General features: G+C 43.0%; 9 protein-coding genes across 9 annotated transcripts; 3 read left to right on the top strand and 6 right to left on the bottom strand.

The window, feature by feature from the left end:
- Positions 1 to 205: 205 nt before the first annotated feature.
- On the bottom strand, positions 206 to 3,137 carry EAF01_005167 (uncharacterized protein; the record flags this gene model as incomplete). Its single annotated transcript, XM_038913422.1, has 3 exons — positions 206 to 922; positions 970 to 2,731; positions 2,788 to 3,137. 3 exons carry the CDS (start codon positions 3,135 to 3,137, stop codon positions 746 to 748), a joined length of 2,289 nt encoding a protein of 762 aa, XP_038771508.1. The 3' UTR covers positions 206 to 745.
- A 770-nt stretch (positions 3,138 to 3,907) lies between these two features.
- Positions 3,908 to 6,582, top strand: EAF01_005166 (uncharacterized protein). The gene is made up of 2 exons (XM_038913421.1): positions 3,908 to 4,299; positions 4,355 to 6,582. Exons 1-2 carry the CDS (start codon positions 4,096 to 4,098, stop codon positions 6,158 to 6,160), a joined length of 2,010 nt encoding a protein of 669 aa, XP_038771507.1. The 5' UTR covers positions 3,908 to 4,095; the 3' UTR covers positions 6,161 to 6,582.
- Positions 6,583 to 6,928: 346 nt separating this feature from the next.
- On the bottom strand, positions 6,929 to 8,460 carry EAF01_005165 (uncharacterized protein; the record flags this gene model as incomplete). Its single annotated transcript, XM_038913420.1, has 2 exons — positions 6,929 to 8,145; positions 8,202 to 8,460. The coding sequence occupies 2 exons, from the start codon at positions 8,458 to 8,460 to the stop codon at positions 6,929 to 6,931; spliced, it is 1,476 nt and encodes a 491-aa protein (XP_038771506.1).
- Positions 8,461 to 9,270: 810 nt separating this feature from the next.
- On the bottom strand, positions 9,271 to 10,041 carry EAF01_005164 (uncharacterized protein; the record flags this gene model as incomplete). Its single annotated transcript, XM_038913419.1, has 4 exons — positions 9,271 to 9,356; positions 9,427 to 9,726; positions 9,779 to 9,896; positions 9,973 to 10,041. The coding sequence occupies 4 exons, from the start codon at positions 10,039 to 10,041 to the stop codon at positions 9,271 to 9,273; spliced, it is 573 nt and encodes a 190-aa protein (XP_038771505.1).
- Positions 10,042 to 10,524: 483 nt separating this feature from the next.
- EAF01_005163 (uncharacterized protein) lies at positions 10,525 to 11,447 on the top strand (the record flags this gene model as incomplete). The annotated part of the gene is made up of 2 exons (XM_038913418.1): positions 10,525 to 10,660; positions 10,717 to 11,447. The coding sequence occupies 2 exons, from the start codon at positions 10,525 to 10,527 to the stop codon at positions 11,445 to 11,447; spliced, it is 867 nt and encodes a 288-aa protein (XP_038771504.1).
- Positions 11,448 to 12,115: 668 nt separating this feature from the next.
- EAF01_005162 (uncharacterized protein) lies at positions 12,116 to 13,222 on the bottom strand (the record flags this gene model as incomplete). Its single annotated transcript, XM_038913417.1, has 3 exons — positions 12,116 to 12,672; positions 12,734 to 12,819; positions 12,876 to 13,222. 3 exons carry the CDS (start codon positions 13,220 to 13,222, stop codon positions 12,116 to 12,118), a joined length of 990 nt encoding a protein of 329 aa, XP_038771503.1.
- A 1,421-nt stretch (positions 13,223 to 14,643) lies between these two features.
- EAF01_005161 (uncharacterized protein) lies at positions 14,644 to 15,354 on the bottom strand (the record flags this gene model as incomplete). Its single annotated transcript, XM_038913416.1, has 2 exons — positions 14,644 to 14,935; positions 14,969 to 15,354. The coding sequence occupies 2 exons, from the start codon at positions 15,352 to 15,354 to the stop codon at positions 14,644 to 14,646; spliced, it is 678 nt and encodes a 225-aa protein (XP_038771502.1).
- A 2,887-nt stretch (positions 15,355 to 18,241) lies between these two features.
- EAF01_005160 (uncharacterized protein) lies at positions 18,242 to 21,105 on the top strand. Its single transcript, XM_038913415.1, has 2 exons — positions 18,242 to 19,043; positions 19,114 to 21,105. Exons 1-2 carry the CDS (start codon positions 19,032 to 19,034, stop codon positions 20,401 to 20,403), a joined length of 1,302 nt encoding a protein of 433 aa, XP_038771501.1. The 5' UTR covers positions 18,242 to 19,031; the 3' UTR covers positions 20,404 to 21,105.
- A 1,608-nt stretch (positions 21,106 to 22,713) lies between these two features.
- On the bottom strand, positions 22,714 to 24,405 carry EAF01_005159 (uncharacterized protein; the record flags this gene model as incomplete). The annotated part of the gene is made up of 2 exons (XM_038913414.1): positions 22,714 to 24,150; positions 24,208 to 24,405. The coding sequence occupies 2 exons, from the start codon at positions 24,403 to 24,405 to the stop codon at positions 22,714 to 22,716; spliced, it is 1,635 nt and encodes a 544-aa protein (XP_038771500.1).
- Between the last annotated feature and the right edge of the window lie 1,697 nt (positions 24,406 to 26,102).

Raw genomic sequence — 26,102 nt, 5'->3', positions numbered from 1 at the left:
TCAAACATAAAACCTCATCTCGATTCTCGCTAGCTAGCCAGCCAACCCCCTTTCCATCCTAAGAAGCGTAAATAAATCCCCTCACAACACAAATCATTCCTACAAGCACCAGACATACGCATCCCTACTTCCAATTAACTCCATCTCACTGTCCGGTCATAATGCTCAAATCACAATGACACACCACAACAATTACAAACGGGTAGTCTTGAAATTCTTCTCATTTTCAATCTCACAATTTCTACTTTATCACATAGAGTGTACTCGAGTACTCACCTTCACTGATGTCTTCCGAGCTTCTGTTGTCTATTACATCCATCATTTCAAACAAATTCAACCTCTTCAAGTCCTTAAACCCCATACCGTGTATCTAAATCTTACTACTTCCTCTGCAAAATGTACCGATATAGCCCATCTTCTCTCGATCCATTGAAGTTTAAATTGAAACCCACGTATATCGATGTGTTTCTTCAGGCCGGATTAAGTTCGCTTTCACGTCGACTTATAAATTCAGACATTCCCCACTCGTCAGAGGCTCCCAATTCAAATCCCATACCATACACCCATCCAATTCTATGTCTCCCATATCCATGCCCCGATGAATACCATTCCAACATACTCCCAGTGTCCTGATAACAGCCCATAGAATAAAAAACAAAAAAAAAACAAAGAAAAGATTCAAGGAACGTGGTATCCGAGGATATGTAGACGACAAAATAATCAAAGAAAATTATGGTGATACCACCTAAACAGCTCCAAGATCCTTCAAAGCTCCTGCTAATCTTCTATAATCTCTCAATAACTCCATCACCTCACTGATTTTGAGATCCCCTGGATTTTGAACTTCCATGAATCGTTTGTTCGGTGGCGCGATTTTAGGTGTCTCTTTGGGTGATAGAGACGTTGCTAAATCAGGGAATGTCTATCAAAGTCAGTAAGTATTAATTATACAGGGCCAATGATACATACGGTAGTCAACTCAGCAGTCCCTCCATCCGGTACCGTTGATCTAGTCGGGGTAGGCGTTGTTGGGGTTGTTACACGTCCAAAACTACGCATCATACCCATCCCAGCAATCCTGTTCATCGGGTTGAGTGAGTTGCCAAGATTTCGCATTGATTCAACGATGGCCGGATTACCAGCAGAAGTCTGTGGAGAGGGTGTCCCTTTCTCTCCATTTTCCTCCTGAGCAAATGCAACCTTTCTGCTAGAGCTACCGCCACTTCGATTACTATCCGCGCTTCTTTCTCTGGTCATTTTGCGACCACCAATGAAGCTGAGAACTCTATCATCAATTCTTTGAGCCGAATCACTTCGGCTACGCCCTTCGGGCTTCGCCTCCGCACTAGACTCGTCCTTATGTTCCTTGACAGTCGGGCTTTGCGGAGTACTTCCACCACTTACAGACCCGTCATCCTCTGGTGGAGGTGTGCTGATAAGCTTTCGGGCATCATCCAGCGTTTTTGGTATAGCGATTTCTGAAGCTTGGCCTTTGGAGTCGCGCTCTTTTAGCTTTCCAAGCAAGAATTTATAGCTACCTTCCAAACTGTTCCCAATGCTCTTGAACCCCTGATCAGCGGTATCAAATATTGCGTCTCCAGCTGCCCCAAAAGCCGCAGGTGGCTGGAACAAATCACTGAGCCTTCTGTCCGCGGTTTGAGTCGTAGGCCGAAGTGTGGACACGGATGAGTTCGTAGGTTTAGACACAGAAGGACTTGGGGTTGCCGAAACAGTTGCTGGAGTCGAGAGACCTGTAGGTGTGATACCAACTGTCAAAGAGTCAGGTTTATCTGTTCTCGGTGTGCTAGGTCGACTACTGATTTTGATTGGCCCCGATGGAATTTCGTCTGCCCTCAAACTTGCAAGATCTACAGTTTCAAGAAAAGAAATCGCAGCTTCTAGGTTTGTTAAGCAATAAGCAGCTTCCCCATCAATCTTCGTTTCGCATCTAAATCGCTGTATGAAGTAAAGGTTGCTTATGACATTCATCCCTTCTGGTCGAGATGTTATAAGGGTAAAGATGAGCATAGGCATGATCTCATCCGCCGATGAAGATGGATGAAAGTGTGATAAGGTATCAACAATGCCTTTGTGGGCTGCTTTTAAGTGGTTAAGTTTCCCGAGAGGATATCTTTCGTCGTTCATCGCAATCAACTCTGCTCTGGCACCTTCTAGCCACTCTCGAACCTCTAGTTCTCGCTTTTCAGCTGCATCTGGCTTTTCACTTGATTCAATGCCCAAATCAACTCCTAAATCTACTAACCCTATCCCAACCACTGACAAAGCGGCAGTCTTTGAACGGAGTTTCTCGTCCTGAGCTTCATCTTGTGAACTTCTGTGTCGCCATATCCTATCATATATGCCTTCACAGACTCTCCTCTCCATTGCTTCTTCTAATGCAACACGCTTATGTTCAAGCGCTTTCCTAGCACGTTTCCGCTCGTTGATTTCTTCGCTAGTTAACATCTGCTGTTCAGATGATTTTCTTTCTATTACTTTGGGACGTTCCTTATTCATGGAAGTAGCTTTTGCTCTGATCTTGCTCGCCGTTGCCGATAATGATGAGGCTGATGGCGCTGGAGAGCTTGCGCGATGTTGTCGGGAGGACAAGGCAGAGATGTGAGTGTTGATGTGATTAGCAGCAACGGCATAGAAGTCTTGGAAAAGCCCGGATAATTTGTCGACTGAAGGAGGGGTGGGATGAATCTTTGCAGATAGAGAATCAATAAAACTACAGCAGATGTTAATCAAGCGTGCTGGTTGCTTCATGCTAAAAGATTGACTAACCTATCCGCTAAGCTCACAAGCTCTATAGGAAGTTCATCGAAGTCCACGGGTAACTTTCCAGACGCCTCCGTCGTTTCCCCGCCCTCTCCTTCATCCTCGGAGGTTTTCTCAAAAATACTTGATTGTGTCCCGGGTCGCCTGTTTTCTCCCAACTTTGTTGTGTCTGACATCAGTATCGATGGAACAGTGCCGTTTTGTATGGTGTTCGCTCTGAGAGGACAGGATAGACGATCCGGACTTGAAGGTGGTTCTTGATTTGAAAGCGACTTAGAAAGCTGCAATGGACGGGGCCGTTGGCTATCACTCTTTTTCCCTGGGGACGACATGAAATCTGGGAAAGTGAAATTCATCTTGTCAGTAAAAGACCGCATTTTGAAGGCAATCAGAGAAAATTGAGGAGGGAAATATTTAATACCTATTTATGAAGAGACGAACTAAAGTCGCATGAATACGATGACGCCTGAAACTCTACTTTGCTCGAGCAATAACCGGGGATCGTTGTGTAAATGAGTGTGGGAAAATTGAAGAGTTCGATGAATGTAAAAGGAAGAGAATCGAGTTACATTTCATAAGCATAAATTGATTTTGACGAACCAAACAGTAGGTAGAAGGCACTCAAATGGAAGGCAAGGAAGGGAAATGGAAGATGGCACGTACTCGATGTAGTCCAAGTACCTAGTCGAAGTAGTTTCCGTGTTTAGCCTTGAAGCTACGTGTGTTTATATCAGATAAGTCGACGAAGACTTATTATAAGCCAGCTACCTTAATTAGCTATAGAACGACTCACGCGTAGACGCCAGCTTTTGCCAGTTGGTCTCCGACTTTCGAGGTATTAAATGTGGTTTTGTACTCAGGCCGGCGTATATTTTGGTAAAATTGAGGGAGGTATGACGAAGGGGTCGGCCTTCCTAATCGATTCAGATTGAGTTGGGCGTATAATTGAGTATGCCCAGCGGTACATTTGATCATATGAGTCTCCTTCTCCTGTCAGGTACGGCAATCTTTCCCAACATGAACCAAACGCAGAGGGTTGTCTCGAGGCTGTGAGATATACGAGACGCACAAGGATCAACCAGAGAACCAATAGGATTTCTTCATTTCGATGTCCTGCACAGAGTATAAACCTCCGCCTAATGCTTGTGTGCTTGTGAGCTTGTGACGCCTCGTCATCTATCATCCATCATCTCTCATTACAATACTCGAGGATGTTCAGCCAAACATACCTACTATATTGCTCATCATATCCAACAAAGTATCAAAGTAGTGTCATCTCTTTTGTTTTCCTCATTCATTGATACTTCCTAAAAGATGAAGTATAAATCATCATCCACATCCTGTTCTGCTGCTGGCAGGGTTACAGCTCAATTACTACTATCTTTCTGGGCCTTATCGACACCGATAAGTGCATCCGACTCAACTCATCAACAACAGCAGCAACCAATATTGCCCATATTACCACCTTCGATTCCAGAATCAGATCCCGGACAGGATTTAGCTGGGAACCATGTATTTGTAGATATATCCTTTTCACCGCTACGTTTTAAATAATGCTAACAGTAAACAATAGTCACTTCGCCACGTCTTCCATCATGGAACGTACGAACACCCTCAACTACATAAACAACTCGATATTCTAGATACCACGTCCAAGTCAACAGTATGGTTGGAATCCGAAGATGGAAAGGGGCCGTTACAAGAGGTAACAAGGCCATTGATTATGAAGAAGAGCCCGGTGAAGATAGAACGATTAAAAGACAGGAGACCTTCAGTGGTTGATCCAATGGTGGCGGCATCAAGAGAGAGCGGAGATGTATGGGCATTGTCACCGTCGGCTTGGACTGTTGACGAAATTGCTGGACCGGATATTACAGATAAGGATACAATCATAACACTGGCACAAATGGCAGCGAACGCCTATGTGGATAAACCAGAAACAGGGGACTGGAAAGACGTTAATGGGGGTTTCAATCGAACCGATGATTATGGATTTGGTTGGGATGCCGATGGTCTACGAGGTTATATCTACATGGATGAGTCGAACTCTACAATTGTCATAGGATTAAAAGGAACGAGTCTTGCGGTGTACGATGGGGATGGGACAACTACAAATGATAAGGAGAACGACAATCTGTTTTTCAGTTGTTGTTGTGGTCAACAAGGTGCTTCTTTTTACCGACAAGTCTGCGATTGTGCTACTGGAACATACACTTGCAATCTATCGTGCCTGAAGAGAAGCCTAAGGTCGGAAAATCGATACTACACCGCGGCTCGACACCTCTACTCCAATGTCACAGCTCTTTATCCTAACGCAAACGTGTGGATGTCAGGCCACTCTCTTGGTGGATCGGTTAGTTCTATGTTAGGGTTGACATATGGTATTCCTGTTGTCACATTTGAGGCAGTTCCGGATGCTCTGCCTGTAAGTCGTTTAGGACTACCAGCGCCACCAGGTCACAATCCAAGTACACCACAAAAGCGTGAGTTTACTGGAGCTTATCATTTTGGACATACTGCCGACCCGATCTATTTGGGAACGTGCAATGGAGCTACCGCTTCTTGTTCATACGCTGGATATGCGCTAGAAAGCTCATGCCATAGCGGTATGGAGTGTGTTTATGACGTTGTGGCCGATCACGGGTGGGGAGTACATATCTGGTCGCACAAGATCATAACTGTAATTGAACAAATCATCAAAGTCTACGATACGGTACCAGTTTGCAAATTTACACCGGAATGTGTAGACTGCCCACTTTGGAAAGAGGTAGAAGGCAACAGCAGTAGCACTGCCACGTCAGCGCCATCAACGTCGACGTCGACCACAAATACTCGGAGTCGTACTTCTACGTGTAAAACACCTGGCTGGTGGGGCTGCTTAGATGAAGATGCATCTACAACGTCCAAGCCTACGACTAGCGTACCGGTCACCACCACATCAACATCAACCTCAACTTGCAAAACCCCTGGCTGGTTTGGCTGTAAGGATGAGAAAACCACCACTAAAAGCAGCAGCACTTCAGTGCTACACACACCCACTTCCACCTCTTCCAGTACGAGTACAACAGCAACAACAACTTGTGAGCATCCTGGCTGGTTTGGTTGCAAAGATCCCACCTCGACTTCCACATCCGTCTCTGTCTCGAGCACAAAAGATTCATCCCATTCGATAACCTCCGCACCACCTCTCCCCTCGTCCACAACCTCGACTCTATCGACTAAAACCGAAACATGCACCTCTAAAAATTGGTTTGGTTTCGTCTGCGTTGATCCGTCACCTGATGCAAAACCAACGCCTAGCGCGACACCAAAACACAACGAAACATGTTTGAAGAGGAATTGGTGGTTTAAGTGTACAGATTCGAATGTGGAATTGTAGATGGAGTAATAAGATAAGACTAATCATTGGAAACGAGATGAATTACTGGAAAACACAAGTCTGCACTCAAACTTCTTGACCTCAAAATACGAACATTCACGGTTCCTTTACCTTTTTCTTTCTTTCTCACCAGTTGAATGAGATAGGAATAGAGTCGCTCGGCGGAGGTATAGATAAGAATGTAATTTAGCAACGAGATATCTCGTTGTAGTCATTTGGATTTAGAAGCATAACATACACGCATACATACACACCGATACGCGAGCATAGCATCATATTAGCAGAGGCGTTTTCTTTTCCTTGGTTTATTGGGGTTCAGTTGGGAATAGGCTGGTTTTATGGGATAGGGCAGGTTGGGATAGGATAGGATAGGTGCATAGAGTTAGTTAATCACATATCATGAATATCATACTTACATATATACATCGTTTTATAGTGGTTACTTTGGCTCTCCTTCCGAGGCTCATTTTCATGTTCTCATCAGATCAGATTGTTCACGATATCTTATTTAAGACGTGTGTAGGTATCATCTTATCCATATCTTTCTCCCCTGCTGTATAACTACAATCATCTTCAAAGAAAGCCGCTCCTTGCTATGCGAATTCAAAGTAGACCTGTGTAATTAATTACTTATTGCTCGAAAGATATTCGTTTAATATGCACACATATGCATTTTCCATTATCTCTCGCTCTTTTCTTTGCTTCATCTCTCTATTCACCTTCCCACAGTCTTGTTCCCATCCCGGCCCTCTTTCAGATCAACATTTCCTAATCCTCAGAATGTAAACTCTCATTGTCATCATCATCATCCTCATCACTCTGCACCCTCGACGCAATTGTCTTTCCACCCAAACTAGGTCTTACAGGCGAATTCACATCATCGTCCTCGCCTTCGGCATCTGCTTCGGAGAGCGCCTCCTCAACTTCCGCTGCCTCTCTCTCTGCTTCATCCTCATGGTTCTCTCCATACGGCCAAGTCTTAAACCCTTCCATCACCTGCTTCGTCTCCGCGCTCGGGTCAACAATACTCAGATCCACCATATCCAAAACTTCCTCTTCTTCGCCACTAATGTTGTGTCTCATCTTTTGAATATTCTTGGTTCTCTGTGGTCTGATGGAACTTCGTTGAACGACAGGATAGTAATGTGCGGCTTTTTGGTGTAACCCATCGGTTCCATCGTGCATAGCTATCACCACATATTCATCGTATTTGTCATCTGTCCCACCGCTCGTTTGAACTGTTTCATAGCCACGGAGTCTCTTCAGTCTGAACGCTCCTTTACCCGTTTCCTCATCAAATTGTGAATACAGGTCCCTATCATCGTGTTCAGGATCCAGGACGTCGAATTTCCGTTTGATATTCTTGGCATCAGTAACCGTATCTGGCATGAACATTTCGTATTGTATCTTTTCGTCTGGAGGTGGATTATTGTGGGGATCTAATTCATAAGCTTGTCTAGCAGCTTCCTTCATTTCGATTTCTGCCTCGGTGGGATCAGCGGGTCTTAAAACACTGCTCTCAACCCGAGCGTCGTAAGTAGAGCTTGGAGGAACGGGGTTGGTGAGGAACTTCAACAGGACATATCCACCCGCATCTGGGAAAGCATCGAGGTCTGGTATAAGAGGAACTGCATCGACCAGTTGAACATTCCGCTTAGTAGGATGGCGGACTCGGGTGCGATCCTTGAGATTGGTAGCCGCGATTTCGAAACCCTTCTCAACCTGTGCCTTGATATATGCAGGAGATTCGCGATCAGCCGGTACGTTTTGGACAGGTTTTGGTTTTCGTGTATCAACAAGTCCTTTCGCTGAGGTGGTGCCTTCCATGCGCGCTTTCGAGGTGAAGCCAGAAGAGATATATTCAGTCCGCCGCAAAAATGAGACTCCCGTATCAGAGAATTTGGGCTTGCCCAATGTCGCCAATGGTCTGAGGAGAGCACGATCATGAGGATGAAGTTGTGGAGGATTTAATGGTGCTTGTATGGCTATGGAAATTAAAAGTGAGCGATTGCGCAAGTTGCAAAGAAATATGCGAACTTACAGCTCTCGTCTCCGTCAAATATGCCTGGCATTCCCACCAAGTCTAATGGCATACCAAGTTCCGCATCGGCTTCGATATTCAATGGTTGATCTCGCGCTAATCTTGTAGCAAATCCAGGTGTAGTATATTGACCACTGGCAAGGCCAGTATTTGGGATGTCGAGGAGCTTGGGAGGATTTGGAGGTGGTGGTAAGGCATTGGAATATCGTATGCGAGCAATATATTCTTGATGAACAATTCGAGACGCTGAGGACGCCATCTTGTTGCTCGATGATTGTTTTGTGGATATGCTTGAATGTATTATTGTAGGTCAATAATTTTGGGAATGTCGCGTCAGAATGGATGGACAGACACTGGGAGAATAGCGCTAGTGACAAGGCTGGATTGTATGGCACTAAGCTGTGGCTGAAGTTTTTGTCCAATTAAATTTCACTTTCTCACTACGGGTCATGTCTGGTCTTGTTATCTCAGATCATTGGTCCGTACCTAATGGAAAAGGAAGTTGATTGTATCACATATATGCACAGTAGAGCCCAGCTAAGATGTTTTGAGGGAAGGATTTACATAGAAAGATGCAGTCTAGGCGAAGAGTGTTTGGAAAGATAGGTTTACGATATACCAGAAATGAATGAGAGTAAGCTTATCAAAGGAGACAAGCTGAGTATATAATTTGATTGCGCGACCTTGAAATTCTAGAAGAATGTCCAAAAGGGATTTGGGGTATTCGAAAGCATCTTTTGGGAGCTTGCTAATGTTTCAAAAAGCTTGAGAGGTGCGATTTTGTGATGATGCTGCTCTTCTCTTGACTCTGACTAGCTCGTATCATCTATTTCCCGATAGCTTTTCAGCTAAAATAGACCCTTGAATGTCCTAGAAAATCCCTAAGTATACTGGAAATGAGAAAGTTGTAATTAAAATCAATAAGGGTTCCGCCTTCTGCTTCCAAATCCTCTCATGAATATATATGAAGTACAACTGTTTGTACACAATATAGCATTGCTATCGTTTCTCCAGGTCTGTCGTCACCCAAGCAGGTCATTTATTTATTGCATCCTGAACTCGATTGAGTTTACGAGCTGTTTTTGGCATACTTAGTCTTGCCGAACGAGAATGGCACATATCGGTATTTAATCATATGTTGAATTTGTCTGCGCACTGTGGAAAAGGTCAGTATGTTGAAACACTACTCTGTCTCAAGTCATTCATCTATCAAGGAATTACTTACTGGTCAACGTGAACAGAATTAACCAATAAACAACCAACACTGGCCAGAACACTGGTACATCGAAAATCTCAAACCAAGTACAAGCGAAACCAATTCCAATTGCTCTTGTCGCTGAATGCCAGAACTTAAACTCAGGAAGTCTTCTGATGAATGGGCGGAACTCTTCGTCTTGTTTGGTTGGTAATCCACCAGCAGCTCCATCTTCCATATCATTATCGATAGCTTCATTGGAGGGGTCGAACTTTGGTTGAAGGAATGCGAGAAAGAGGTTAAGAAGGTAGATTCCAAGAGAGTATGCCACTATTGAAAAATATAAGTTGGGAACGCGCAAAGCAACCAAGATGCAACATACCAATATACCATCCTTGTGCGACGAATATGCGAACGAAGAATATCATAAGAAGCCCGAATGTAGCCAACCATCTGTAAGGAACATATGGTGTTGATTTATCTAGCCAGGCTTGGTATTGCTATTTATTTCGAATCAGTCTATACATCCTTTCCAAATGATGCGATTGAACAAATCGCATCTATGAACAAACTTACACGTCCTATCTTTGAAGTCTGCGCGCTCACAGCCGCGAAAGGGGTTTGTTCTGGTTCTATCGAATCCATACTGAATTGCGTGTTCTTGTGTGGAAATGGTATAGAATTTGTGCAGGTGTAATAAATCTCGTCGGAAGAGTTGGAGTTGGAAGGAGTGACGTTTGGTGGTAGGCGCGGAAAGTAGTTGAAGTTGAAACTTTCTGAAATTCGAGACCACCTGTTTTAATAGATTTGTATGGATCGCCCCGTGAAAAGCGTCGTGGCTTAGATTGTGGCGCGCAGGTTGCTATTTTCACGTGATTCTCGATTATGCGGGACGATCCATGCATGTGGCTCCTGTTTGGGGGGCTTGGGGTTACCTAAGCTCTGAGTTCCCGAGGATAATCGGTTGTACCCGAATTGCCAGAAATGAGTTCCAGAGAAATGTACGCAAGCTGCTCTTGATATTCATAACATTGAAACTCTTGGATCTCTATTCAATGATCTAAACTAACGCCTTCATACAATCGGGATCAAAGTCTAATTTCACGATATTCTACATCTCAACAAGTCATGTATTCAATTAGAGCATTGAGGCCCCTTGCCTCGCGATTCACAGCTCCAACTCTCCCCGCACTTTCACGAGCCTACTCAGCCAAATCCTACGAATTCATACAAACTTCAGAACCAAGACCCGGCGTAGGTCAAAGTACTTTGTTCTACCCTACCCTATTCTAACAAAATTATTACTAACATTTATCAAAGTAACACTAAATCGACCCAAAGCACTTAATGCCTTGTCTACACCACTTATAAACGAACTCAACGATGCACTTAGAGCATTCGATAAATCTCCCTCCATATCTGCTATTGTGCTCACTGGATCTGAAAGAGCCTTTGCAGCCGGTGCGGACATCAAGGAAATGGCACCGCTTACCTTCTCTGAAGCCTACACAACTTCATTCATAGAATCTTGGTCAGACCTCACAACCGCCATCAAGAAGCCTATTATTGCAGCCGTATCAGGGCATGCGCTAGGAGGAGGCTTCGAATTGGCTCTAATGTGCGATATATTGTACTGCACAGTGAAAGCAAATTTTGGGCAACCAGAAATTAAACTTGGGACGATTCCTGGAGCTGGTGGAAGTCAAAGACTTACAAGGGCGATTGGAAAAGCTAGAGCTATGGAGCTTATTTTGACCGGCAAGAACTTTAGTGGCAAAGAAGCGGGAGAATGGGGAGTTGCGGTAAGGACTTATGAAAGCTGGGGAGAGCTCATTGAAGCTGCGCTAGGCACTGCTGAGACAATTGCAGGATACAGTAAGGTTGCAGTACAAGCCGCGAAGGAAGTCGTCAACAAGAGTCAGGACTTACCACTCAGAGACGGTGTAGAGTATGAGAGAAGAGTTTTCCACAGCTTATTTGGAAGTGAAGATCAGAAGATTGGAATGAAGGCTTTTGCGGAGAAAAAGAAGGCCGAGTGGACTCACAAGTAACTGTTAGCATTATTTTTGTGCGATAGGTACCAATTTTACTGAAACCGCTAATTATGGACAACACATTCTGTATTTTTTCTCCAATATTGTTGGCTAGATGAAATATGTTCTCTTTCATCTCAGACTGCTTCAATGGGTCGTTTGCTGCCTCTATCGCAAATTGTACAATATATTCTCGTCATCTAACCACATACAGCTCGCGAACCTTACCGTCCCTCATGCGGCTGAATGCCACGCGCTAAAATTATCCTCGCTTCATTACTCCTCGGTTCTGACACTCTCCCACGATATGTCCATCTGAAATAACGAGATGATAAAACGCCTGGGAACGGCCCAATCCCATTTGTCTAATTCGCATCCCTTCTCATTGAGCAGGAGGTATGTTTGCTGTGTCCAATTCAAGACCTGAGACATAAAGCAATATTCTAAAATCGAAAGTTAAAAGCGGATCACGAAAGTTGCCACGGGAAAGTAGATAAGTGAAAATCTTCCATTTACTAGCTACTAGAGCTGTCTATTCACATCTATATATACGTATATATATATACGGTCTCTGACCAAAAAATTTATATACACCAAGAATCTAAAGTACCCTGTACTATCTCTGCCCCATTCCTCAAAGTGCTCATATCATCCAAGTAGAATCAAGAACACTGCTGACTCTCAATCTAGAAAGACAAAGTAGCACCTGCAGTTCCAACAACAGCGGACTTAACCTTGCTACTACCCAAAAGAGTGTATTTGTATCCCAATGTGCTGGCAGACATGGTACCCTTCTCAGCTTCGTTGGCTCCAGATCCAAAGTCGTTGTCGCTGGCAACAGCGTAACCAGCATCGGTAGAGTACAAAGGCTTCTTGGATCCAGTCCAGGCGTTAGATTCGACAAGAACTTGAGCACCAAGACGGGTGTTGATTCCGTCGGCAACAGTGTCATGGTAAGAGTTGTAGATGTGAGCAGTACCGAAACGGATAGAAGGGCCACGGGAGTTAACGTTCTTCCAGTAGTTGTTGGCATAGGTGACGCGGAGATGTCCCTTATCTTCGGCGGAGTTGGAGTCGGAGTGGCCGACGAGGGATGCCTTCCAGTGGTCGTGGATGAAGGAGTTGGAGAGAGTGACGTAGTCAGAAGCGTGGGTCACGTCGAAGAGTCCATCATAGTAGTCTTTGTCGTGGTCTCTGTTGGAGGAGAGATCAACGTGGTCAACCCAGACGTTGGTAGATTTTTCTAGAGGGGAGGTCAGTCTGCTGTATTGAAGTAGTTAAATAAACAAAATTAGAGAACTTACGAATTCCGAGAGCATCACCGTTGGCGGCAAGAACCTCCTTGATGGCGATGTTACGGATGATAACGTTGGATTGTTCCTTGACGAGTCTGGTAAGATAAGATTAGATAATTGCAAGTGACAGTAGAGGGAGGGGAGCTCATACAATCCGAAACCAGTGAAAACGACCTTGGAGTCTTTACCGATGATGGTGGTGTCACTGGCAACCTTGACTTGTTTGGCAGCCTGGGTGATGGGAGCGGAAACGACAACGACAGTGTTACCAGCAGTGGCAGCCTTGGTGAATTGAGCATAGGTGGAAACAGTGGTGGTGGCTCCTCCAGCTCCTCCCTTGGTACCACCGTTGGTACTGGCGTAACCAATGTCGCAGGCGTCGGTAACAGTGGCGCGCTTGGCGATGGCAGCGCGGTTGACGATCTCGTCAGAGGTTGGGGTTGGAGCAGCAGCGGCGAATGCGGCCAAAAGACCAGCAGAAACAGTTGAGAACTTCATGTTGAAAGAGTGAAAAATGGAACTGGTCCGTTAAAAGAATGTAATGTGTTTAGTGAATGTAATGAATGTGGAAGTGAACGATGGAAGTGATGATGTTAGATCGTGGGATCCATCTTCATCTTTATAGTAGAATGGTTGCTGCTGAAGTTATTTGTTTGTATTGCCAAGTTCATCTGATTAATTATCCCATGAAATTAACCCAACGCAAAGGAGGATCTAGAAGTTCTCCTTTTTTCTCACCTAACAGTTTTCGATAAACAAATCCAAGCATTTTGATGATGGTAGATCCACGGGTAAACGAAGAATAGAAAAGTAGAATGATAGCCAAGACGACAAACAAGGTGGCTACGTGGAATAAACGCTTTGAAAAATGGAGTAGGCACCAATGCAAATGGTGAATTTTGAGATTGTTCACTGCAATTGCAAAGGGCCAAGAGCATAGTCCCTGCATCTCACTCTCGAATTTTGGGGATAATTCTTGGTATCGTGGACACTCGCACAATAGCCAAGACGCCTATACTAGCACCCGTAACTTCATTGTATGCAAATTCTTGGCGAGCAAACGGACGAACGAGATGATCGATCGAATCGGCACTTGCAGAGTTCAATGACTTGACTGTAACCTAAATGCGCATACTTTGCGGGACAAGTGACACTAAGCACTTTGTCAAGAAGTTTATATCTCCAATTGCTTTAACGTTCGAACGATACACTTTCGTCTGTATTTTCGGAAATCTACTGACTTCATCTGAGACCCAAAAGAAAAGATGGAGAAATGACGCTTTCAAGTACCAAGAAAAGCCAAGCGTTGTAATTTCATCTCATATTCTCAGATAGATTGATTTTTTTTAAGGTTTTGTCGTTTCCATTGCCCCTTTGTGCGCGTTGTTAGCCAATCGCGATTCGTTAATTCAGGGGTTCCTCATAAATGAAACAAGCGTAACAAGAATCGGAAATTATGACGGAGCATGGCCACTTCAAGCGCCGCCTTGGCCACAACCGCTTAGGAAATAACCCAATATGGATTGAAACCCCCACAATCTCCTTTCCATCAACCGCAAACGTCGAAATTTCAAAGCTACACCTCATGTCTAAACCTATTCTAGAAGCGCAGTCATCTGTAGGCGGATGATGGAAGATGGAAGACGGGAAGTGGAAGGTGGAAGGTGGATCATGTCATGTGGTATGTAAGCAGAACCCCCTCAGATTGTAAATTCGAGAATAATTCCTCTTGGCATACTGACATCTTTTGGAAGTCTCTATTGAGCTCCCGTTCAAGGTACTGACTCAAAAAGGTTGGCGATCTGCTGCAAGTTACAGTGGTTGCCGATATGTTAGCGGTAGATGTCGTATAGTGGCCATTTGTCCAAGACCTCGGGTTGAAAGGCTTCTCCTCGAATACTATCTATCCATCACCGTTGCTAAATGTCAAGTTTTTCCACCAGCCATTTATCCCATATCTTATAACCAGCTCTGTTCAAGTGGACGTGATCCTCAAAATGGTTGACAAGATTGACTTCCGGTGCTGCTAGCCACTCCACGCGAGGCAATCCAGAGATTATGTTTTGTAGATCCTCGTTACTTCTATCAACATCCGATACGTGGATATCTCTCTTGTAAAATAGTGCCGTGACCACGATTCGTGCTCGGGGGAATGTTCTTCTCAATGCCTCCAAGTGAAGAGCGAATTGGTAAAGTTGAGCTTCGATCAAGCTTCGACCGGGTTTTTTTCAAATCATTGGAAACGATATGACAATAACCATTCCCACTTTCTCTTGGGTCTTGGCTTTCCAGAGGAGGTCTAGATTGATGCGGTAAAGGAAGTTGGGGATTGTATCGCCTCCTACCCCGGCGTTGAAAATTCCTGGCTTTGAACCTAAATTGAGGTCGTGGCCAGTTGTTCTGAACCGTTCGAGCATGCTGGATCCAATAAGTACGAGGTTGATGGTTTCCAAGGACGCGTTGTCTAACTCCGGGAAATTTACATCGAGAGTGGTCTCTTCCGACCGCTTCTTCCATTTACCATTGTCCTTTATTTGATTGTTCAACTCTATATCAGACATCTGCAAGAGTAATAACAGAGAATTGGCCTTGGGAGACTTCATTGTGGCCGCAAGGGACGATGTTGACATGATTTAAAACTTCAAGGGCGAAACGGTTCTTTCCCAATGTAACAACCAATCTTGTTTGTAAATAAATTGGATGTGTCAATTCAATGTATTGGCAAAACTCTAATTCACCTAGCGAACTAAATAGATTTATATTATGCGCAAAGGTAATATTTACATGCTGCGACTCGTCGAGACGGAAATCGGAGAATGAGTCATCCGGGCTCGAAGTCTTCAATACTTCGGTCCATGTATACTTTGTAGCTCAAACTAATTAGAAATATCTGTCTTGTACCAAAATGAGGCAGGAAAGTAGGGTACTCAAATGATGGGCTTGGCCCTCCGCCAATTCTCATGTGGCACTCAAGGGCTCGAGCGGCCGAACTCGATGGGTAGGATTCGCACTGAAGAAGTATTCATTGGTGAGAAGACAACTCGAGAGCTCCACGGTGTGGGCTATTAAGAGCGAATAGAACTATGAAGCGAATGGTGAGTGTCGGATCAATGCCCAAAATTACAGCATGCGAGTGGTGATTCGCTTTCGAGAGATGATGGCTTGCCGTCCGTTGACGACTGACTCAAAGCTTCAAAAGCCAAGAAATTCAACAAAGTCTTCTCATGCATTTCTGTGGCGCAAAAAATGATGTACAAGCTGTTGTGAAGGATGGCGGCGAATCTTTCACTCTCATTCAGATGTCGAATCTACGACACAGCAGAGATACATAGGTGTTTCTAATTTTTCAATCATTTATACAGAGGGTCCTGCTTGTTTAAACGACGTACCGTACGACACCCTAAAGTGCAGCTCGATACATTCGATCTTGACCATACCAAAGAACTTCTCAGAGTTGCTGGATCTCGAAATCATCTGTCTGAGTGAAAGCACTTCCCCGATACTAGCCATCGTTTGGCGATAGGCTTACACCCGCTGTAAGAAAACTCTTTGAGGAGTACAGCACCACCCGAAGTTGATTTGCACATCTATAAGATTGTATGCTTGTATCTCCCGTCCGTTAATGAAATTCTGAAATATGAGTTCATTAACACAGATACACAGCGTGAGATGTTTTCCCTTGGGCTCGTATCGGTAAAGTCTGGCTCATACGTTTTGGCCTTTCCCGTCATGCGCAGTACCGGCAACTGATTTTGCTACTTATTATATTGATACCATTCAGTGAACCCTCTAGCAATCTTCGATACTTTCTCGGAATTGGTATCTGTATTACCTAGGATATCCAATAGTCCAAACTACAATCCAACAATACAAGGGTTTGAATATCTGAAAGCAAATAGAAATCTGAAAATAGTTCAATGTCCTAATTATATATGATTTCTCAAATGATTTGGGTATTCTAATTGATTTGGAGATTTATTAATCTTTATTATTGGATTGCAATTCGAAGTATTGAACACTCTGATATTAACCAAGATTTACAGGCTTGTCTCGAGATGGTGTGCATCTAGCTGCCTCTTACGGAATAGATCCTATTCTAAGGTATGAAGCTATCGGCCACGCGTTGTTTCGAGATCAAGACCGCATTCTGCCTGAACTTCACGTCGTTGGGAATATATTGAATCTTACACCATCCCTACCCAAGACTACTAGTGCTTGATTAGCTGTAAAGATGAACATGTTCCTGCATCTCTTCAATCTTGTGAGTCGGAGTAGTTCTGCACCAACGTCTTGGAACTACTTCCCCCGTAGGATCTCTTGTTACTAGTGCTTAGATTGGAACTACGCAGCTGGGGGAACTCGTACTTGAGCCTCCAGTGTGCGAGTCAGAAGAATATAAGACGATATATTGGGATAGCGCGGAGGAATCGATCGAGCCGTGGCAGAGAGTAGCTAAGAGGTTGAGTATCAAGATCAAAACTACTGCGGAGTATGATGAGGATGGAGATCCCGAAAGCAGCGATTCAAATAGCTAGCCGTCAGGTAGCCTGGCAATAAGACTCTTGATCCTGGATTCAGTTTCTAAATTGAAGATGTTTGTGCACAGTTCCATTGGACCATTGAAGTTTTCTGAAGCGTCTTATTGAAAGTTCACGTCTCTACAAATTAGAAGGGTTCAGTCCCAAGATCCTAAAAGCCCTCAATTGCTTTAATTTAATCAATTATTTTCCGATTGGATTATTAATTCATTGAAGATTGTATACTGAATTGAAAATTGAATTAAAGATACTCGAGATATTCCCATTCAGAGGTTTCCTCATCCCTTTAGAGACTCAGACTATAATCTACTATAAATATCTATATAAAGTCTGTAGGTTAGTACAAACCTATTTTGTATTTTTAAAGAATAATAAATAAGTTATTATTAAAAATATAGAATAAATAAAATGTATAAATTTTTTAGTAAGATTTTAATATATCTATTTTATTTATGTTTTACTTAGAAGTATTTTTTAATAAATCAATATGTACTATTTATAAAGATATATTATATATAGATCTTTATAATAGTTTACTATAAAAATCACTTTATTCGTTAGAAAGCGATGATTAAACTAAGAATAAGATATTCCTAAATTGTTACGACAGACATCACATGACACATTCGCGTGTCACATGAGGGAGCCTTGGGGAGCTACGGGCTCCAGGAGCATACGGATCCTAGGGGCTCCAGATGACGAAGGTCTATATAACAAATGAGTTTCATTAGAATATAGAGCTTCATGTTTAAAAATAATCATTAATTTCATTACTATAATTACAAGAATTACAACAATTACAACCTTATTGAATTCCTACTTGAAGTCTAATCTAAATCACCTCGAGAGATCTCTAGACACTTCCACGTGATCCTAGAGGCAGCTCCCGTAACATAAATATTTTAGGTGTAAATGAATCGGATCGGAATAACCACTATCCTGTCAGCATACTACTTATGACCAATCAGAAAAGGGTTTATAATTAGGCTGCAAATTTGAAAATGACACACCATGAATACAGGATTACATAAGCCTCCATCTTTCATCCTTCACTTTGTTCCCATCGCATACACCATCGATCAGTTACCATAACAAAAGCATCATCTGTCCATCGCCATTTCAATTCTCCCTTTATCTCTGTCGCACACCATCTGTCTATCGCCATCCATCCATCGCCATTTGTCCATCGCCATCTGTCTATCACCGTCTGTCCATCGCTATCTGTTCATCACCGGCTGTCTATCGCTATTTCAATCTCCTCTTTATCTTTGTCGCACATTATCTATCGAATATCATAATAAACGTGCTATTCATCCATCGTTATTTATCCATCGCCATCTATTCATCGCCATCTATCCGTCGCCATTTGTCTATCGCCATCTGTCCAGTGCCATCTGTCCATCATTGTCTGTCCATCGCCATCTCAATCCCCCCTTTATTTCTGTCGCAAACCATCTATCGAATACCATGATAAAAGCGCCATCTGTCGATGGAGCCAACAAAATTGCTTCTATAATGTGTTGTGTACAAGAATTGTGTCTTATAGCACCTGCTGTTTAGAAAAACCCCGAAACTATCTGTGGTGGTGGTGGTTACGTTCTTTAGCACCTGTTGTTTAGAAAACCCCCGAAACTATTTGTATAGTGGTGGTGGCTACGTTCTTTAGCATATACTATTGTGAACAGCTTTAACACAACTCACAGATCAGCTTTCATCGGTCAATCCTACGTCCATTGTATTCCAAGAACTACGACTGGTTTAAATCCGGCATGGTTGCGAAAGTTAGTGGTTTTCAATATAATTATTGCTTTACTATATTATATCTATTGCTGATTATGACAACGGAAGTAGGACACATTGGTTCCAATCAAGGGACTTCAGCTACAAGAACCACCTCTCCTCCGCGAGAGAGTGTTTGTAAAATGGAAGGATTCATCATCAGACGAAACTTTCACGTTAGGCTCTTGCTCGCATCAGAACAAGCAGAATCTTAATTTTCTTATGACAGCAAGCTCTGATTCAGACGGCCATATTCATATCTATTTTTCCCTCAAAGTGTCTATCAGGCAATCTTGTACGCGTAAACAAATGGAAATGCTGTTTATTGTTCCTCCGGACGCCATCTTCACAGATTCCTTTACACCTCTTCTGGCATCAAGCATTGATGATTTATCTTTCCTCAACGCTTCTGCCCTTCACCAAGCTGGCATAAGCAAATCAGGACTTGTCATGCGTGTAGAATTCCATCTGACTACGAGCGGTTTTGTCGTTATGAATAAGCGGAAGAATTCTCCTGAGAGTATTACGCCCAAAGATGGTACCTCAAGCGATTTGATCAAAAGACTTGAATCTCTATCCAAAACGAAGATCTTCAGTGTATACATCGGCCCAAGTACTTACGCGCAGGTGAATTTGAAGAAATTTCACGCGGATTTAATTACCGCCAAACGCAAAACCAACGTGAAGGAAATGTACGTTCAACAAGGGGCTATGTTGGTGGAATGGAGCATATTTGGGCCTCCAAATCGATATGAAACATTGCTCCCACAGGACACATTACCTCCGCCATACACCAAAACCCCTGCACCATTATTAAAGGAAGTGCAGGTTCCTCAGTCGCCACCAGTCATGCTCAACGATGGATCGCTATCAATTGATACCATCGAAGTGGTAATTGCAGAGACACCGACTCAAACTCCAGTGAGCCCAAATCCCACACCGGTAATGCATGGCATCTTCTCGTCTAGTATTGAAGAGCTGTTTGACAACGAATTGGACTTGAACGATTTTGAAGAGGACTCGAGATGCATTACACCAGACTTCGACGTGTGCTCGGATGAAGAATCTCTCGCTAAATTAAATTCTCGAGAACTAAGTCAGCCATGTACATCCACATGCGACTTAGCAATTTTGAATGGGCTTCAGACAAAGTTGATTGAGTGGTTGAAAGGAGCAATGACGCAAAACCCAAATATATACAAGCACAAAAGTTTAGCTGGAAAGCTATCACTTCTTGGTTATTATATCCGTACATCTAATGCTGAAGGATTTAATGTTACTAGACTCTGGTGTTCTGCGATATTCTTTTACGATCCGCTTGGTTCAATCGACACTCCCGAGACTCCCAAGTCATATCACTAGAGCAATAAACATCCCGTCTCACAGATATTCGACCTGATTGAATGGGCTAATACGTTTCGCTATGGCGCTGAGTTCAGTTCGCCGCTGGTGAATGATTTTGTGAAGCTAGGTAGCGCTGCTCGCTCCTTTATCGCATCTCGGACGCAGCAGAACGAAGAAAATTTTGATGATCGGAAAAGTGTTTGCATGGCTCGTATATTGACTGCATTTGGCACATCGGGTATCGGTGAAAAGAAGCGCAAGGCTGTTTCCGGAAAAGAGCGTAATGTCTTGGAAACTCCTATCAATGAGGTATCTAAGCGAGCCAGAACATTAAATGAAAGATGATTTCAATTAAATTCATATGTTCAATCTTCTCAAAGTTTCCGATGTATCCAGATATGAGTGACACTTTCTGGCACTTTGAAACAAATATGCTGGTGAGAGAGTAACACAGTAATATCACGACTGACTGATCAATTTTAACCAATTGAATTTTGAAGATTCGGACCGCCACCTACAATACAAGTGCAACTTTTGGGAGGTTAGATGTTTCATAGACTCTTGCGACTACAAACAGGTACAAAATGGACCATGCCGCTATTAAGGATCACTATAGTTATATCTCTCAACCAAATACGTATTCTCTATAATTTAGGAAGGATACCTTGTTAAAATATTAGGCTTGCTCAGGTTTGGTCGACAGAATTTATCGAAATAGCCGACAAGTAGTTCGGACTACAGTTCAATGATATAAGGATTTGAATGTCTAATAGCAATTAGAAACATAAAGATAGTTCAATATCTTAAATTATGTAATTATTTTGAGGACTTAATACTCTTTATTGTTGATTATTTCTCGAACTATTAGATGCCCTGAGTAACGTTGACTTATCCGTCCTTGCAAACTGTTGGTCCCCGCTGTCGAAATGAGGCAATCGTTCAAATCCACACTTTGCCGTGTTCCGGCTCTCCACAGACAACTTACTACAATAGAGCGATTTCTCTCCAGCTCATCGGTTCTTGCAGCATTTATCAAAACTCAACACACATCACTGCAAAAACCTTCAAATTCCCAAGTTTCTCCAAGGTGTCCACTGCTCCTTCAATTCTCCCGCTCGACGCAACTGCACTTACAGTTCGGGAATATATTTCTCACATACTTCATAATCATTGCGATGTCCCAAAACATGAAGCCGAGAACTTGGACGCCCAATGGAAATATGCTCGGGGATCAGAACTCAGAACCTTCGATGTCAATACATTCCGCTCGATATTTGGTGTTGAGGTAGGCACGTTGTTGTTTGCATTTGTGGACAAGGAATTGGGGTCGTCAAAAGCTGCTTCGGACAGAAAGCTAGCGGGCCGCGGGACGGCTCCAAGGGCTGAAAGGGATATTTTTGGCTTAACTCCTGGCTGTACGTTTACCATCTTCGAGGTGCTACATATACTGAAATAGCTGACATAACTTCAAGTGTCTATCGTCTATTTAACGTTGGCCTTCAGTGTTGTCTTCGGTTTTACAATGTGGTCTGAAATGGCTACAGTAAGGTCGGCGAAATTCGAGGTCCTGAGTTTATTTTCTGTGATTTCGTTTATTGGGTTTTTTGTCTCTTACCTGGTGTATTATTCCTTTCGTATTGAAAGTTGATCGCTCGTTGTCTTTTGGAAGAAGTTCAGGATGCAATTTTGATTTGAACCAAGTGTTGGATAATCACCGTGTACACTTTCTTTCTTTTATGTCTGAACGTCATGTTGCACAAGGGCTCAGGATTAGATAAAAGTACTGTACCGCATTGAAATCTCATTCCATTCCACAAACTAACTCAGTATGTGTTCCTCTGTATGTCGGCTTATTACCTCCACCGCCCCCGCAACACGGATTCCAAGCTTCGTGAGGAATAACCCATTTCCCCTTGTTGTTGAGAATCCTGATGCACCCTGACTCAGTCCGGTTATTCATGGTATCTGATACAACATTCCTCGTTCAGAATTGACAATCGATAAGCAGAATTTTGTAGAAGTGAAGGAAGGTGATGATAGCAGCAGTCAAGTATTAGCAGGTGGTTTCAATCACGGAGTTAATCATCCACCGTATTGTTTGCTCAAACTGCAAAGATATTGCTCCTCTTCATGCGAATGGATTTATAGCTCCTGCCCACCTACGTTGTAAGCATGAGTTCTATGCACGCAAAAAGACCAAAGAAAACGTCCGCCAATTCATCGAGACATGAAAAAAATGAATTGTAATAATCCAAGGTATCTTCTAATTATAATGATTAATCTAAAAACTCTTCCTAACTCAAAAACAAAGTACACTCTATCGCTTAATTATCTAGCAGCATAGAATATCGACCACGGAGATGAACTCTCCTGAACGCTCGGCATCAAAATCTTGGCTCCCGCCTGTTCCGCAACCGGATCTTTCTCTCGGACTATAATATCTGCGCTGTTGACCGGTTCACCATATGGCCAATCTGTGATTTCGGCGGCAGTTTTGGAAGAAGAGGAGGCACCAAATATTCTAGAGAATAATTTCGATATGGCATTCTGAGCTGGTGGTAAAATTTCATCACAGATGTTTTCTGCTAGACCAAGAGGGAGAAAAATTCGAGGTTCTCCAGATAATATGGTGATATTCGTCGATCGCTTGACTTTGAAAGATTCTCCCGTGAGAATGTCGACTATTATGGTCCCGTTGTGGAACATGGTAGGTATGGAGATATTTTTGGATCTGGCCTGGCTACCTAGGTTGGTCAGCACCATAAGCACGGGGCCCTTTTGTGTAGCAGCAACATTGTCTTCAATGTAAAGTTTTGTGGTTAGATGTGTACCAAATCCTGCATCCCACCCCAGCTTTCTGATCTGGTTCAAACGTGCAATGTATTGGTATAGCGGTGTGATGTTGTAATTGGATGTCCACATCAGCTCTCGCGAGCCAGGATCACCATCTCCTGAATAAGATTGTTCTTGTCCATAGTAAACAATTGGCACACCATCGGTAAGTAAAGTCCATGCCATAGCATTCTTTACAACAGCCAAATCCGCGTTGGTGTCGCTGGTGAACCGTGGCATATCATGATTCTCCATAAAAGTCGACATTTGCTGTGTGTCGCGGAATTTTGATCGGTATGCAGGAGTGAGGAGGTTGATCAGCTCATACATACTTCCGCCATCCCTATGAAAGGCTCTCTTCAAAGGATAATATGTCCCATAGTCCAGGAGGCCTCCAACATAAGGTTGATATGAGCTTAAATAGTCGGGATCACCTGATAATACCTCACCCACGGACCAGACCCCAGCAGCCCGAATAAAATCGGGCCAGAAGTTCTTCCTGACATGTTTGACGGTGTCAAGTCTCAAACCATCAATTTTAAACTTTTGTACAATTTTTGTGATCCAGGCTTGGAGGGTGAGTACCACGGTAGGATCCTCCGTATTTAGATCGGGTAATGGCACATGTCCATCCCCCAACCATCCTTCCTCGCTTTGCTGCTGATTTTCGTAATTTGTGATGAATGACTGTGGATGGTAGTATGATGAATCATTAAAGGGTACGTATCTGGAATATTCCACTGTGGGAGGTGAACCCATATGATTGACAACTATATCAACCATCAAAAACATACCCCGGGCGTGCAAAGCATCTGATAGGGCGACTAAATCATCCGCGGTTCCAAAATGTGGATTTACTGAATAAATATCCTCTGGCCAATAACCATGATAGGCAACTCCATATTCAGTCAATTCTTCGATATTCTTAGTGATCTGTATCGAATCGTTAGTAAATTGCAATTAGAACACTGAAGAGGTTCAAAAACAAACGGGTGAAATCCAAACTGCATCAAAACCCATTCCTTGGATATAATCAAGTTTAGATATTATTCCCCTCCATGTTCCACCACAATATTCTCTTATTCCATGATCTGGGCCTCTATCTGAATTATTCTCATCTTCTATGGCAAATCTGTCGGTGAGCACTTGGTATATGGAACGTCTTTTCCAGGCCTCGGCATTGGACATGGTGTAACAATTGATGGTGGAGAAAAAGCGAGAGAAATGATTCAAAGGAAAGTATCAATATTCATCTATCAAGGCAGCTTCTGGGTTACATGACTTATATATTGTTTGAAAAGGAGAGGAAATACGAGATATAGAGATGATCGAATACATTTGTAATTTTATTTCTTTTTCGAGTTCGTATAGAAGGGGATAACCTTGCCAACCAAATATAGAATAAGACATCACGTGAACATGATCACCCCTATCTTGAACCTCACTGAACATCATTATTCTTATTAGTCGAGACCATGGATGATTCTCGAAACCTTGCACTCGGTGTGTAATTAAGAAATCCCGTAATGCTTAAACACGAGTATTTTAGATTATTCCACGCCTTAGGGAATAGAGAGGAATAATCTTACTCCTCAACTGCACCCTTCTCCAACGGAGATCTCATCTTGCTGTGCCTGATACTAGTGTACAGTCATTATCAGGTATCGATATAACCCAGCATCCAAACACTACTACAAGTCAATGACAACTCCAAAACCCCTCCCATCCGTTACGCCGGTACCCATTCTAGTCGAAAAACGGTTCCAACGTATCGCACGACGATGTAGTGTCCTCAACAAAGCTATCTTCATTGTCAAGTGATTTTTTCTCTCGAGCTTCTAAGAGTGTCGGCCAGTAACTGATAATATATGTGTGTTCTCATCAATGATGTGAAACATACCTAAGTTTGAAGCAGCCTCATCTACCACTTTGATCCTGTCCTATTCTCTTTTGCAATCATCGAAGATTCTGGTGCAAATTTGTTTGCAAAAACTGCTGTAGATGCTGTAGACACTTGCAGCACACAACATCTGCCAGCTTGGTTTAAAATTCAGATAAAGCGTGACAAAGGTTGCCTTTTCAATGGCTGATTCAATGACTTCTATCGAAGAACGTTTCGTCGGGGTATGTTCGAAGGCACGATTAGCGTTCCGGTTGCCGCACTGGTTGCCACCAACTCTGCAAAGGGAATTATTCTCTTTAGTGCTACACGTGCCGGCATAATTATTAATTATTTAATTGTCTGAAGCGAATAGAAAGGTCTGATTGTCTGAAGCCAATTGGGAGATTTGATTGTCCGAAGCGAATTGAGAGATTTGATAATAGGTTTCAATAATAGGTTTCAATGACAGGAAAACCAAAGTTGTATAAAGAAAGATATGAGAAGGAAGTCTGAAAGAATTTCTAAGGTCATTTTGTACCCTGCTCTCGCAGTTCATCTAAGGCAAAGTGTCACACTTTTCAATGTTCTAGAGCCTGCGAGAAAATCATTATATTAATAAGGTTTTTGTAGAAGAACTTGTATTTGACGTAGGATTTATGTATAAGGCTAAACCTAGCTCCTTCTGAAGTATGACGATCCGATCCCTTGTGACCCCTGCCCTTCCCCCCTCTTCACCCCCCTCCCTTCAAGACCCTATAATTGTCCCTAATCACTTTATACAATCACTCTCATACCATCATATAACTATACAATCTTACCATACAACCATATAATTATACAACATAACCTTAGAAGGCTCGGTAGTCAACGAATCATTAGTGCTATACCCCGCGCACTCGGAAGTTTCTTCTGGCCACAAATACTAAAATTCCGATATGCAACTCGCTATGCCTACTACAAGAACGTTAATTGAGTGCGTAGTCTATCCGCTTAAATCTTTCAT

The sequence above is a fragment of the Botrytis porri genome (assembly GCF_014898465.1).
Source record: "Botrytis porri strain MUCL 3234 chromosome Unknown BPOR_006, whole genome shotgun sequence".
In the NCBI taxonomy this organism is placed as follows: domain Eukaryota; kingdom Fungi; phylum Ascomycota; class Leotiomycetes; order Helotiales; family Sclerotiniaceae; genus Botrytis; species Botrytis porri.
Note: the sequence above shows the minus strand (reverse complement) of the source record. Positions and strands in the feature narration are given on the sequence as shown.